At 43.6% G+C, this 15,136-nt stretch overlaps 1 protein-coding gene across 11 annotated transcripts in view; it reads left to right on the top strand.

Moving 5' to 3' along the window:
- DGKZ (diacylglycerol kinase zeta) overlaps window positions 1–15,136 on the top strand; it is a 157,320-nt gene that overhangs the window by 93,677 nt on the left and 48,507 nt on the right. For 9 of the 11 annotated variants that reach the window (XM_082223962.1, XM_082223964.1, XM_082223968.1 and 6 more), the window contains 4 exons: window positions 10,617–10,725; window positions 11,890–11,985; window positions 14,237–14,314; window positions 14,868–14,924. In XM_082223962.1, coding sequence (XP_082080088.1) covers window positions 10,617–10,725; window positions 11,890–11,985; window positions 14,237–14,314; window positions 14,868–14,924 — 340 coding nt within the window. Of the gene's footprint in view, window positions 1–7,959; window positions 8,847–10,616; window positions 10,726–11,889; window positions 11,986–14,236; window positions 14,315–14,867; window positions 14,925–15,136 lie in introns of those variants that run through there. The other 2 variants (XM_082223963.1, XM_082223960.1) reach the window with 1 other exon arrangement.

The raw sequence follows: 15,136 nt of genomic DNA, 5'->3' as shown, positions 1-15,136 counted from the left end.
TGGATTTGGGGATATCTCAGTTGACAGCCCTTTGCACTGAACTTTCTCCTGGCTCTGCTTCGCTCTCTAAGGAATAAGGCAAGATACAGTGAAATGTGTGGAACTTGGATCTCGGCACCCACACTTCCTGCTAGAAGGCTGAGAGGAAGGAACATGCTTTGTGTGACTTGACCCAGCTTGGTTATTAAGCTGGAGTTTCAGCTGCCTTTTGAAAGGAAAACATGCCCCATTAAGTTAAGCTTATCACAACCCTGATTACAGATCATTAGCAGATCAAAGCCCCAAGCTTTGCTAGTGAAAGGGCTTATGATCCAGAATCAGGGCCTTTAGAGAAACTGTGTGTGCATGTTGTGTGCTGCTCTCTCTTTCTCCCCTCCCCCCACCCCTGACTTTAAGGATATCAGAAATAAATTCTGTAAGACTTCTTTATGCAGCATATTCAGATACGCAAAAATGCTAGAACAACAAATGTTCTTATTTCCGCTGCAAAGATTCAGTATGGATTAGCATCACTCTGAGTAAATGCAATAGGCCATTTTCAATTAGATATGCAGCAGCTGCTGTGTGGTTTGATGCTTTGTGGATATTTTAGTTTTGAATATGTTTTAGTTTCAGATGTAATTTTGTTGCTTATTATTCATTGTACATTGCGATGGTATCTGAGGAAAGCCAATCCATAAATATAATGACTAATAATAAAAAATAAGTTTTGCTTCACACGAACTAATATTTACGATATCTACAGTTTCAGAGACACAAAGAACATGATTCACCTTCAAGTCCCATCAGCATAAGCCTTGTGTAAGGGCTTCCACCCCTCTCCTCTCCTCCCCCAACACTCCCCAGAATTGGCTCGGGGGGGGGGGGGTCAGGAGAACAGCCTGTGGGGATCGTTCCACCTAGCAAGCTGCAATATTTGTCATGACAGGACAATCACCATAACATGATGTTTAATTCCACCTAAAGCTTTTCATTCTCATCACACAAACACTATAGATTATTATATCATTCAGTTTGGCAAAATGTAGTACGGGTTTTGTTCATAAAAAAAGTCTTGGTTGTTAAATGAATTCTTTTGCCAGCCTGATAGAAGGTTTGAAACTCATGTTGAGGTTCAACATGAAAGTCAGGTTGGTTTATGTAAGATCTCTTCTCTCAGCTCCATAGGTGGGGCAGCCCCATTCCTAAAGGGGAGTGTTATGTAAGTTAATACAGGGAGTTTGCTAACCTGACCTTTACATAGCTAATTATGCAGGTTAACAGAAAGTTTAGTATGAACACCAGGAATTAAATGACAGGCATATATTTTGTTTCGCCAGGGTGTTAGGGATGCAGTGAACAAGGGGGATACCAAAAGGTGTAAAGCAAACAAATTAGTTTATGCTGTAATTACAGGTTAAAAATTAGTGAGGAGGTATCTCCAAAAATAAATTTTAATATTGTATCGCAACACCAATACAAACAAAACAAACAAAAACAGGTTTAAAAGCAAAGTAAGAGTGCATTACAATGCAACCATGGTTGAGCATTTAGGGAGAGTGATGCTGAGAAAAATATGCATAACTTGTTGAAGTCAGTGAGACAGAGTCCTTAACTTTGTAAAATATTTACTACATTGTAGATGTCATTTTATAAACTTATAAAAATACTTTGTGTACATGTGAGCTTTCTCCATGGTAGGTTCACAGTACACCTTTTCAGCAATCCTCCTGTGCTCATCATAATAACTGCAGAATAAACAAATTATTACTTTTTACTGCAGGCATGCTTCCTTATTGCTGGCTGACTAGAGAATACAACTTAAACTGAAAAGCAGAGAATCTGAGGTAGACTAGCCCATAATACAAAGTTCTAATATTTAACTCTTCAAGGATCAGCACTGCCTGTTTTTTTCAGAATCACTTAAGGGAGGCTTTTGTTGTGCACTTGTCCTGACCTGTTCACTGAATTTTTCAGAGGTTCTGTTCGTAAATTGCTCCTGTTCTTAAAGCAAGCTGTCGTTCTTTAAAGGGAGGCTGTCATGTCACACACAAACAAAAATTCCCCCAAATCCAGAGGGTGGGGAAACACAGCTTGAGAGGAGAGGTGGTGCATCATTTTGCCCCACTCTGGCTACAGGGGTGTCCTCACTTGACAGCTGTTATATGAATACAGTGGTGCCTCGCAAGACGAAATTAATTCGTTCCACGAGTTTTTTCGTCTAGCGAATTTTTCGTCTTGCGAAGCACGAAATCCCATAGGAATGCATTGAAATTCAATTAATGCGTTCCTATGGTCAAAAAAGTCCAAACAAAGCCAAATTTGGTACAACAAGAGTTTATTAAGTGCTCTTTAAAGTCACACATACTGTAAAGAGCATTTCAAAAATTGAAGGAACAATAAATTAAGTTTCTAAACATGACAGAAAAACATTTAAAAATCAGCAAAGTGTACAGTACATTTTCTAAGACTCTGGGGGACAACTCGAAGAAGGTTCCTCTTCCACTCTTTGCTTCTTGCTGGAGAACCCCCCCCCCTCAACTGTTCCCCCAGCCACCCACCACACAGAAATTCAAATCCAGATTTTTTTTTTTAAAAAAAAACAGCAGTGTGTCCCAATGGTCACAGAAAATCATAAAAATGCAGAAAACACACACACAAGCTTCCAGATTCTTGCTAACCCCTCCCCAACACCAAGTCCTTGAATTCCAAACACCCCAACCCAAAATCCAACCCCCCCAAAAAGTTTTAAAAGTTTAACTACCACACCGCGTTCTATGAGTTGCTCCTCGAAGTCAAGTCGCAACTGTATTAACGGTGTTAAGAAAAAGGAAACAAACTTGCAAGACGTTTTCGTTTTTCGTCTTGCGAAACAAGCCCATAGGGAAATTCGTCTTGCGAAGCAGCTCAAAAAACGGAAAACCTTTTCGTCTAGCGAGTTTTCCGTCTTGCGAGGCATTCGTCTTGCGGGGCACCACTGTATAGTCCTAGTCTGTTTACCAAAGAGATAGGAAGGAGGTGTATGTGTGTCATGAATATTACAAAGGAAAGGCAGGAATTGGGACTAGCAGTAATGGAGCAGAAGGAAGACAAATTCTTGAGTTTAAATGAAGTGAGATCACTACAGAAAACCTCGATTCCTGCCTCTGATTGGGTTAAATATTTCTCCCAGTGTATCCATATTTCTCCCAATCACATGTACCGGCAGTGTGTAACCTGACTATGACAACCAGCCTCCTATAATAAGATAAAGGCCCGGTTTCCTGCTTAAAATAAAATAAAGCTCTTGGAGAAGATAAAAGCTTCCACCTGAGCTCTATAAGGAATATGCAGAATGGTTGGGTGCCTATCCTGAGTGGCTTATTTACCACTATAAACAACATTGGCCAAATGCCCTCTGGATGGAAAATGACGTATCAGTTTCCCGATTTATAAGAAAGGTGGTAGGAATGCTCAACAAACTATCAGCCAATTAGCTTGTTAGACATCTCTGCAAAGCTATATTCCCGGTATCTCCTTCAAAAATTGTCAGAGTGGTTGCAAAGTAACAACATTATTCATGAAGAACAAGCAGGGTTGAGAGGAAGATACAGCACCATTGATCAGTGTTTTATTCTGAACCATATTGTAAGGAAATATACATTGAGATTGATCTTTCTGCCTCATTCGACTCTTAATTGAAACGGACTCTGGGAGAAAATTCAAATTGCCAATGTTGGCTGCAGACCTCTGCTATTGATCCAAGAACTGTACAGTAACACAGAAATGAGGGTCAGAGTAGGTTTAAATGATGGTATGACCGATGCTTTTAAGACTTGGAGAGGAATGAAGCAAGTTTGCCTTCTGGCTCCCACTATTTTTAACTTTTATAGTAATGATTTGGTGTCATATTTGGCCAATGCAACCTCCCCCACCCTCCAGTAATTACGAACAGAAAGATCTCGGTCTTGATGTATGCAGATAATTCTAGTGCTTTCTTGATTGGGCCTCAGAAATCTCGTGGAGGTGTTCAGCATATACCGTAAACAGGAAATCCTATCTATAAATTACTCTAAAACCAAGATTATTACTTCTGGCAAACACAGTCCTTGGTATAAGTGGTGTTTAGATCAGAAAACTATAGAACAGACTCATTCATTTAGATGCCTGGGTCTACCCTTTAGCGAAGCCCTCTCTTGGAAAGTGTCATATGGAGGCAGTGAAAGTCAAAGCACAAGAACCATAGGAGCATTGATTAAGTTCATTTAGAGTAAGGGAGGGAAGGTAATGGAACCTGCCCATTAAAGTTTTGGGTGCAAAATATCCTCCCCCCCCCACCCACGGAAGCTATACTCTCTACCATCAAGAATATCAGCAGCTCTTCTTCGTACGAAATCTGGGTGGCCAGCAATTAAGACAAAAGTGGATTGAGTTTAGTTAAAGTATATATATTTTTAAAAATGCTACTATGCCTATTGAGTGTTTTTATGCACTGTGCTATATGGAACTGGGTGAAAACCAACTCTGGAAAGCAGCTTGTCAAGATGATTCAGTCTATTATTATTTTCCAGAACTGAGCTCTGCTTTAACCTTGAATAAGTGTCTACTTAGGGATTGACTCAAGGGACCTGCAACTAATTAGAAACACCAGATTTCCCCCTCAGTATCCACTCTTGAGAACAGAGCATTTTAAAGCTAGTTTTTTGACCAAGCTCTCACCAGCTTCCTCAGGAATTGCCTTTATTGAGCTGTATGTGATGCCCACTGCAGTCTTGGATGGCCAGCTCAAGAAAACCAGCCCATAGGCAGGCAGACTTTGTATTCTTGGTCAACCTCTGATGGAATACATCACTAAAACAATAAACTTATGAACTTAAAGCTAAACAATATACTAGAACAACAGATTTGTTCCGAAACTCAGTTTTCAGCAACATGTTCCTGAGGGGTAGCTGTGTTAGGCTGTTGCAGCAAAACCTACTAAGTGTTATGATACGTTAAAGACTAAGAGATTTATTGTGGTGTAAATTTTCATGGACTAGAGCCTACTCTGTTAGATGCAGGATGAAGTGCACTATAGCGCACAAAAGTTTATGCCATAATGAGTATTTCAAAGCTCTGACGGGATACCAGCACATGCTGTACTGTCACAAACAGACTAAAGTCCGTGAAAACTTTTATTCACATCAGGAATATGCTTCTGTGCACTCGTACCAATGGTTCAGGAGCAAATCTCGCCAAATTCAGTGGGACATAACTTCCCTTATGGTCTACCTGTGGTCACACTGCACAGGCTCTAAAATTGAGAATGAATTATCCCTGTGTGGTCTCTTACTGATCTTCAGTGTATGTTTTGACTTGGGAATCTTCAGTAACATTCAGTTCGCTGGAGTGAAAGGATAGTGTTAGGCAGCTTTGTAAATAAGCCCACCAAACCCCAAAACAAATTATTACTATCCTGCGTGCTGGAGGCTGGCAGAGGAGGTACAAAAAGGTTACTGCATTTCTATCTGGATTTGAAAGGATTAAACCATTAATACCCATAATGTTCTCTTGAGAATCAAAGGGACAGATAATACTCAGGTGCTTGGGAAAGTTAATGCACATGTGTTTGCTGTACAAGGAGGGGTGGGGAGGCACAATGAACCCTGGCTGCGAAGCTGATTTTTTAAAATTAATGAGTTTAAATATATGTTTAAGGCAGCAATGCTATCCACAATTGAATTGAATAGATTTGAAGAAAAAAAGCCAGCATTTATTCCCAATAAAGTTTGTGTAGTTTTAGCTTTACTACTGCTGACTGTGAAGGTATTATATTTCCTTCAAATCTGGGCTGAATTCTACAGGCTAAGGAAGAGTGCTTTATTCTGCCAAGGTTTCAAAATCTGGGAGAAAAGCAGGGATTCCCCCTTGTAAATTTTAAATGTGAAGCAGCAAGAACAGGGACAATATGACACAGCAACCTGTCATAGTAGTCTTCCTGCCAACCTAGCAGTTTGAAAGCACACCAGTGCAAGTAGATAAATAGGTACCGCTGTGGCGGGAAGGTAAACAGCGTTTCCATGCGCTCTGGCACTCACCACGGTCCTCCGTGTGCCAGAAGCAGTTTAGTCATGCTGGCCACATGACCTGGAAAGCTGTCTGCAGACAAACGCCAGCTCCCTTAGCCCGAAAGCGGACACGAGCTCTGCACCTTATAGTTGAAATTGACTGGACTTTACCATCTAGAAGTCCTTTACCTTTACCATAGGAGTCTCATCGCATGCTTTGCTGTGTTCTCAGCCTTAAGGAACAATGACAGCTGAAAGGGCACGTTGTGTATAACTGGTTTCACTATACAAATAATGCAAGAGTAATAGAGGACTGTTATTTAGTGCCACGAGCAAATGTCAAGGCAAGAAGAGTTTTCCATTGCTTCTTTCTCAACTTTTTGTAGCATGTGCAAGGGGCAGCTCTTAGAAAATGCCTCGTATTTATAGTATAATTAGCAAACAAATTGTATAATACACAAATTGGGCTGCCCAGATTTGAGTGACAGAGACATTTTCATTGCTGTATGCAGGAGCTAAACGCAAATCTAAAGGAATCTCTAATTAATTGCTGTGGAAAGTGACTGCTTGAAAGAAATGCTAATGCAGGGTAACTGCTACATAATCTGCCTGCCCAGTTTTAACAGACTTCTGAAAAGTTTTGGCCTCATGGCAGGTGTGTGGGATACCTGGATATCATCAGATTACTCTCTCTTGATATCCTATCAAAACTAGAGCTATAGATTAAATCAAGAAACATGAGTCATTTTTTGCTTTGCACAGAACGTATGAATATCCAGTTGCAGATTGGAATGGTTGCTGAGCCTTGCAGTGAGATTTGGATGCTTCTGACTATTAAGAATTACTGCTGCTTGAAAAAAAGCAATCTTTTTGAAGTTTACTCACATCATATAGAGAGAATGACTAACAGGGACCTAAAATGTGCTTTACACTTGTGATTGAACAGAGTGCTTGTTGCAGATACAGAAAGATAAGAGACCTCGGGTACAATTGTATTTTAGAACTCTGAGCAGTTCTATTCACCCGATCAGTGAGTGCTGGCAAGTAGTGAAAAGAAAAAGAATTCCTGTTGTTCCATTATTAGGCATCAGTAGAGCTCTGCTATTGCTTCACAGACGCATCTTTTGTCATCTTTTGTCTCATTCTTAGTCTGCTTCTGGCTGTTTTTTTTAATTGGACCAAATTCTCTAAACTCAGCTTTAAATTTCACGAAATGGAAAATGTTCTGTTCTTCCAGTTTTGATCTTCTGTGTACAGTTGACAAGCAGGAAGCAGATTGAAGCAACGTGTATTTTGTTTGCACTCAGGCCCAGGCTGTTTTAAAATAGAACAGAAGTAGTCTGAGCAGCTTTTATCCTTGACACCTCATTTAAGGTGAAAAAGTCCATGGAGCCAAAGCACCTCCTTTTAGTATGAACCGTTGACTCGCTGACACTTAGATTTCACCCATGTGCCTCAGAGTTTGCGTTGGGAACCACCAATTGTCACATGGTAGCCATTTCAGGACCGTTTTCAGTTCTTGCATTTTTCCACATTCAGATTGGCCACAAATAACAATAACACCAGTTCTAGTTTTCTGGCTCAGTAATCTCCCCATAAGTGAAACTCTTTCTCTTTCTCTTTCTCTTTCTCTTTCTCTTTCTCTTTCTCTTTCTCTTTCTCTTTCTCTTTCTCTTCCCCTAGTGCTGTGTGGTGAATTGGATATTTTGGGTGACTTGGCTCCACTGAGTGAGAGGGTATTAGATGTCTTATTGTTTGGGCGTCAGAAGCTGACACGGGACTGGTTATGGCCAAAAAGAATTGGCTGGAGCTTGGAGGGCCGGGGCTGGTGTCCAAGTAGTGCTTGGGGTCTGGGGTGCCCCATGATTTCTTCATTTAGATCTTGAAGGCCAGGTTAGGTAGGTGGGAGGGAGGGTGAGTCCTCATTTAAAACACCTGGTTTCTTTGTCAACAGCCCCCATTTGCTATGGAATCCTTTTTCAAAAGGCACTTCAGGAAGAAGACTGCGCCGCTGGGGCCCCGGCGCACCAGTGTGGTGGCCCTGCCGGCCAGCAAAGCAAGGCGGCGCTCTGTGGTGGGCCAGCCCTCTGCCACCCTAACGCAACACCGCCGCAAATCCTGCGCTCATCTGCAAGGGCTGTCTTGCTTGGGCTCCCGGCACAAACGCAGGGCGAGCTCCAGCAGGAGGCGATCCAGCACCACGACCCCTCGCCTGAGTCCTCGGTTTTCCGTCCAGAAGAAGCGCGGGGGGCGAGTACGCACCATAGATACTCATCTCATAGGGCCCTCCTTGCTGCTGGCCAGCCTCATCCAGGTGTATGAGGTGGAAGGAAAGAGGCAGTCGCCTTGCACTGAGAGCTCCAGCTCAGAGTCCCCCAAGGAGGGGCTTGAGGAGAGTGACTGGAGTGAGGAAGCTGCCTCTTCAGGCTCTGATGGCTCTGGCTTGAAAGCAGAGCAGGAGAGGAAGGAGCTGCAAGCTGAGCTTTCGCGGTGTCCCGGTCCTGCCACGCAGCACCCTGACGACCTGAGGCTTCTCCTGCGAGACCCTCATTACCTGCGCCGCAGGTCCTCCCACCTCCTCCCAGCAGAGTTTGTGCACAGCAGAGCAGCCTACGGGCTTCAAGGCCGCTACAGATGCTTGAGCCAGAGGCGGCGCTCAAGTGAAACCCCCAAGCCGGGTGCTTTGCTCCAGTCATGCAGGACACGGAGGGCTGCCAGGAGGTGGAAGGTTCCTCTTGGGACCAGTTGGCTGGCGTTGACTACCCATAAATGCCTGGGAATGGATCTTGCCCACAATGGCTGCGGCAGTGACTCCCCTGAAGGTTGCAGAGCCCTACTGCCGTATGTATGGCTTTTTCAGGGGTACTAAGCTCTTTGGGGTAGAGGTGGAGGGGAGAGGACCAGCACAGCCCTGACTCACAACCACAGTGCTTTCTTGCAGATTGTTAGTTATGAAAGAAGCACGCTTGAGCTGTGTCTTTCTGAGAACAGGACAGGTGCAGTGGGTCTCCCCCCCCCCCATTTCTGCCAGTTGCACTTCTGTCTGGCTCTTCCTCCAAGAAATTCTGAGTTCATTCGGCTGAGAGAAAGTGAGTCACCCAAGGACACCCTTAAGCATCATAGCCAAGCAGGGATTTGAACATGGGAGTTTCCAACTGTGACATTTTACACCTCTGCATTGCATTGGTCTCCTGGCTGCCGTGACCCTTCCCTCCCTGCTTCCTGTTCCCCCACCCCGGATACTGGCGTAATGTGGTTGAATAAGATCTGTCATGAAAAAGGGATCCTTCATGTGGTCCTTGAGGGTGCTCTTCCATCAAAGAGCTGGCTGTTTTCCTGCATCTTCCCACAAAGTCTGTTTGGTATTGCAGGTTGCCTTTTACCTTGGCTAAGAATTGCCAGTTGGATATGGTGTTTGAATGATGGAGGAGCCAGAGTCCTGTAAAAGGACTTTGTGTGAAACGAGCAGCAGCTCTGACCAATTAATGTATTAAGATGCACACAAAAGATTACATGTATGGCTTTAATGTCCCTTTACACAATTTCACAACACACACAAAAAAACAGAGAGAGGGAGAGAGAGAATAGGAAAAGCATTCAGAAGTGGCAAATATTATTATTAATAATAATAGTAATAGTTTTAAAGGACCTTTATGATTGTAACATTGATTGTGTGTGGTGTAGTGCTACCATGTTTGACTTAGGTAGATTCACATCCCTGCTTAGCTACAAAGTTGACTGGGGTAACTCAGGCCATTTGTGTGTTCTCAGCCTCACCTGTATCCGAGAGTTTTTGAGGGTAAAAGCCTTTGAGTTACTTGGAAGAAGGATGGGATAAAAATGTGTGTGTGTGTGCGCGCACGCATGTGTGTACACACACACATACATTGTGAGGAGGACAAAAAACACGAATATGATTTGTCCCTGATGAATTGATCTAGAGTAAAACCCATGTGTGATCTTAAATATGCGCTCTAAAATACCCAGCTTCTTCTCCCACTCTCACCCCAATTTGCTTCGGAAGCAGCAGGAAACCTAGGCTCTGTTTCATCTTCCCAGGAGTCTCACAAGCCTGTGTTATTGTGCTATTAGTCTTCATCCACTTGAGAGAATAGTGATCTGTTCATGGAATATGCTACACACACACACACACACCTTTGGGAGGAAGGATTCATGGAAATAGTATACATTCAACTGCCACTTGGATTTTTTTAACTAAACCACCACGTGCCTTTCTTCATGGCTGGTGTTTGCAGTGGCATGGTAAAAAATCCACATGGTAAATTTCAGCTTGCCAGTAACTTGGCATTTATTAGTAGTTGTTGTGTGGCATGACTTAAAGCAGTTGTGAAGAATAGTCTGTTTTTCACTGCCACAAGGTAGAAAATAAAACTTACTGCCTACCGCTGAGTTGGGTAAGTATTACCTGCTCTGTGATTTCCGATAATCTCTGCCTCATTTTAGACAGCTTTTTTGAATTGATATTAACACATGGAATGCCTTTCTTTTTAGCAACCTTTCCCCCCAGAAGGCTTGCAAATGCTGCATTTAGGAATAATAATGATTAATATGATTCCAGGTGTTTTTATGGATAATCTTCCTGTCTTTCAGAAAAGCTATTGCCAAGTCTGGTCTCCAGCACCTGGTTGCCCAGCCAACCCCCCCACTAGCCCTGAGAAGCGATTCAGACAGGGAGATCCGCAGTACTGTCGACTGGAGCGTAAGTTCTACCTTCTCCCCTTGGGGGGAGGTGAGCAGGGAAAGATAATGAATGGGTTCTTTCCCATTGGCTTGGCTGCATAAGTTTTGCCCAGTACAAATCCACACATAGGTGGCTTTCTGGAGCAAGGGTATCATTGGCCAGGGTGTAGTCTGAAGTCAAGTCACTTGATGCATCAGCCTTGCTGAAGCCAAGCAGGTCTGGTCAGGAAACAAGTAGTGCATTTCTCTGGAGTGATGGTACCTGAGTTTCCACAGGATGGTTCCTGTAGCTCTGGTTGTGCTCTGCATTACAGCAATCAACAGGCAGCATGGGAAGCTGCCATGTGGGTGAACTCAAAGCTAACCTGTGAAGGTCAAATGGGAGCCATGTGTTGAAATCTGTTTATTTCCTGCCACCTTGGCAAGTCCCCTCCTGTCCTCATATCTATACCTGAAAGTATTTGTCCATTCTATGCTTCCCATTGATCAGAGCCATTGGTATGTCGTGCTTGTAAGGTAAAGGTAAAGGGACCCCTGACCATTAGGTCCAGTTGTGACTGACTCTGGGGTTGCGGCGTTCATCTCGCTTTATTGGCAGAGGGAGCCGCCGTACAGCTTCCAGGTCATGTTGCCAGCATGACTAACCTGCTTCCGGCGAACCAGAGCAGCGCACGGAAATGTCATTTACCTTCCCGCTGGAGCGGTACCTATTTATCTACTTGCACTTTGACGTTCTTTTGAACTGCTAGGTTGGCAGGAGCAGGGACTGAGCAACATGAGCTCACCCCGTTGCGGGGATTCGAACCACCGACCTTCTGATCGGCAAGTCCTAGGCTCTGTGGTTTAACCCACAGCGCCACCCGTGTCTCATGTCGTGCTTGTAGGCTGAACCAAATCCTTTCCTTGTGCCTGCTTCAGGTCAATGGCAAATAACTGGTGGGCACAGGAAAGCAGAATGTGCAACAGGATGATGCCGAGGCATGTGTGTGGCGGTGGAGTCTCGCCAAAAAGAAGCTTGGTTAAAGCAATATGTAGTTTTGACTCAGTTCATCTGTGGGGCTGAAGTGGAGAGTCAAGTTAGTTTCCCTGAAGCTAATGACCGGATGTAATTGTGGCTAGGTTCTGAACTGAGTGTGACCCTGCAACAGTACTGTGGAATGACAACGTCACTTCTGTCTTTCAGGAGGCTGCAGTTTACGGGGAGCACATTTGGTTTGAAACCAATGTCTCTGGGGACTTCTGCTATGTGGGGGAACAAAACTGTGTTGCAAAAATGCTGGTAAGTCTTGGCAAGAGGATGCCCCTAACTGGTCACCTTGATTTTTGTGTGAGTCTGCACCACCATCTAGTGGAGGAAACAAAAAAATGCCTTAAACTGCACATCCCAGAACACCATCAAGCAGAGGTTACAAGAGCAAATATTTTTCTTTGGGGAAAATGAGGGTGGTGTACGGGGGGGGGGGGAGTGGCCCTTCACATCACTTCTATTTGTGCAGTGGGTATTGGCACCTGGTGATTTTTAAAGGATACTTAGCATACATTGTGGGATATGGTGTCTAGCACAAAATCTGGAAGTATGAACATGAGAAACCTTTCTGCTTATTGTTTTGAATTGCAGTGTGTGTGTAGTGTTATTAGCTGCACAGAGAGAACCTGCACATTTACAGCGTATTTCTACAAAAATGTCTTAAGTAAAAGTGGGGCAAGTATTGGTGGTGGAGCATGAGCTTTTTGTGCAGAAGGTCCTTGGCGGTTCCATTTAAAAGGGTCTCAAAGAACTGCTGCCAGTCAGGCAACAGCCTCTGGGTCAAACTAGATGTGATATTTGCTGCATAGGTTGTTCTTTTGTAGCTCTTAAAAAAAACCAAAACCTGAAGGTAGAGGGCCTGAACTGGATTGGCACCACCAAGCAGGGCTTAAACTCTTTGCTCATGGAAAGGTCCCGATCAAAATTATTTCTCCCGCCTCCCCCCACCCTGCCCATATCTTCTTTTAACAATTTGAGGGAAAGCAGTGCAAGGGCAAACTAGTCATGTTGTGCAAAGCAGCTTCATGTGTATAGAGAACGATAGTTCAGCGGCAGAGTACATGCTTTGTGTCCTTAGGGTGGTAATTCAACTAAGTTTTACTGGGAGTAGATCTATTGAAATTCATGAATATGAATAAGTGGGTTGATTCTGGGTAAAACCCAGTTGAATATCGCCCGTAAGGACCCAGACTCATTTCCCCCAGCATCACTCGCTAGAAAAGATTGGAGGTAGCAACACTGCCTGGGGCCTTGAATGAATTGCCACTCTTAATAGTGGGCTAGATGGGCAGGAGGGTGACCAAGATGATCAAGGGTCTGAAAACCAAGCCTTGTGAGGAACAGTTGAGGGAGTTGGGTATGTTTAACCTGGAACAGAGGAGATGGAGAGGAGGTTTGGTAGCCATCTTCAAATATCTGAAGGGCTGTCACATGGAAGATGGAGCAAGCTTGTTTTCTCCTGATCTGGAGGGTAGGACCCAAACCAGTGGATTCGAGTTACAAGAAAGGAGATTGCAACTAAACATCAGGAAGAACTATTTGGCAGTAAGACGCTCACAAGAGGTGGTGGACACTCCTTCGTTAAGCAGAGGTCATGGATGCTTTAGTTGATATTCCTGCACTGCAGGGGGTTGGACGAGGGACCCTTCCAACTCTACCCTTCTGTTATTCTGTGATGATAAGTTGGTAATTCTGCTGAATGTCCACACACTCCTTATCTCTGCATACTTGTTGTTCAGCATTTGGTGACCTTCCTTGCCCTCCCAACTTTTTTTTTTAAAGTAGCAAATTCTACAAACTGCTTTAAATGAGTTTTATTCATTCTAGCCACTGTATCTTACTAGTATTAGAATTCAGGATTTTCCTCCCCCTTTTGTACTGTGCGCCTGTATCTTTTTTGGCTGCCACAAAAGGGTGAGTCACACTGAAAAAGCTTTCCAGGAAGATTTAAAAATAAAGAAAAGCGGGCGGAAATGCAATCACAAGCTTTATGTTTATCTTGTAGAGCTGGAAGAAACTTCCTTGATGCAAATTCATCTAAATTAGCTTGTAATTCTCCCCCTGATTGCATGGTGTTTTTATGTTTTTAATTTATAAGGCTTTTGGGAGAAAATGAGAACCCACCTCAAGTATACAGAATGATAGAAATAAATACATATTTCCAGCTGTCCCTTTGATGGCACCCTTTGCTTTGCGGGTAGGGGGCTGTGATCAGTCGGTCAATATATTTCAGTGCCTGGATTCCATTTGCTTCATTAAGGCCAACAAAAGTGGGAGGTAATGCACTCCATGCACAATCCATTCCATCTCCATCCTCTCCCCTGGTGCATATATTGGGATGGAAGGACGAAGAGGAAGCCATTACCTGCAGCATTCTTACCCTACACTTGTGTGTTCCATATGGTTTCTTCTCTGCACAAACAGTTATTTGAGTGTTGAGCTTGTTGCAGGCTTGCCAGTCACTCGCAGATGATGTAAACTTCTTGCCTTCCTTGTCTTGCAGCAAAAACCTCTCTCCAAGCGCAAGTGTGCTGCCTGCAAGATTGTAGTCCACACACCCTGCATAGAACAGCTAGAGAAAGTGAGTAAAATCTAGTTAAGCTCTTGAGCTGTGCTTGGAGAGATGGGATATCAACCTCCTTTTTAAAAAAAGAACGTTCCTGCCAGATCCAATTTCCATGAACGCTTATATGCCTGCTAGGAGAAATTCCAAAGAACCAAGCTCCCTCTGTCATATTTTGTTCCTTCTTGACTCTGTAGGCAAATAACTTTTGCATTTAGAGATGCCAAAGCCGATAGCTTTGCATCCAGCTGGCCTTGGGTTCAGTCTCTGGTATCTCCACTTAAATGATTTCAAGCAGCAGGGCTGGGAAATGCCTCTGTGAGAGGCCTTGCAGGGCTGCTGCCAGTTAGAATAGATAGTATTGAGCTAGATGAATTGATGGCTTGACTCAATATAAAGTAATCTCATATGTGCATATGCTCAATTATTCATTGAGAGGACTGAGTGGGAGGAAAGAGGGAATGGCAAATAATGTAGTCCTCACAGGACAGAAATGCTTCACATTTTATGTTATATTAAAAAACAACAACAACAACAAAGCTTTCCACCCATCTTTCTGTTAAATCCACAGATAAATTTTCGATGCAAGCCTTCCTTCAGGGAATCTGGATCAAGAAATGTCCGAGAGGTAAGAGCTTTGTGGACTGTTTATTGATCTGTAGCACAAGGAAATTGTGTGCATGCACCCTTTGATGCAGGTGGCTGTGAAATCTTTGGCCTCATTCGGTTCTGAGGTGACAAACTGTCCATAGCCAGGTTTAAAGTTGTATACCTCTCTGAACTTGAGGTGCTAACATGTGTCTGAGCAGTAAAAGACTCACTATGGCCCATCCCTCCTGA

Source organism: Podarcis vaucheri, assembly GCF_965113315.1.
Source record: "Podarcis vaucheri genome assembly, chromosome: 1".
In the NCBI taxonomy this organism is placed as follows: domain Eukaryota; kingdom Metazoa; phylum Chordata; class Lepidosauria; order Squamata; family Lacertidae; genus Podarcis; species Podarcis vaucheri.
The sequence above is the reverse complement of the archived record's forward strand: the minus strand, read 5'-3'. Positions and strand labels throughout refer to the sequence as shown.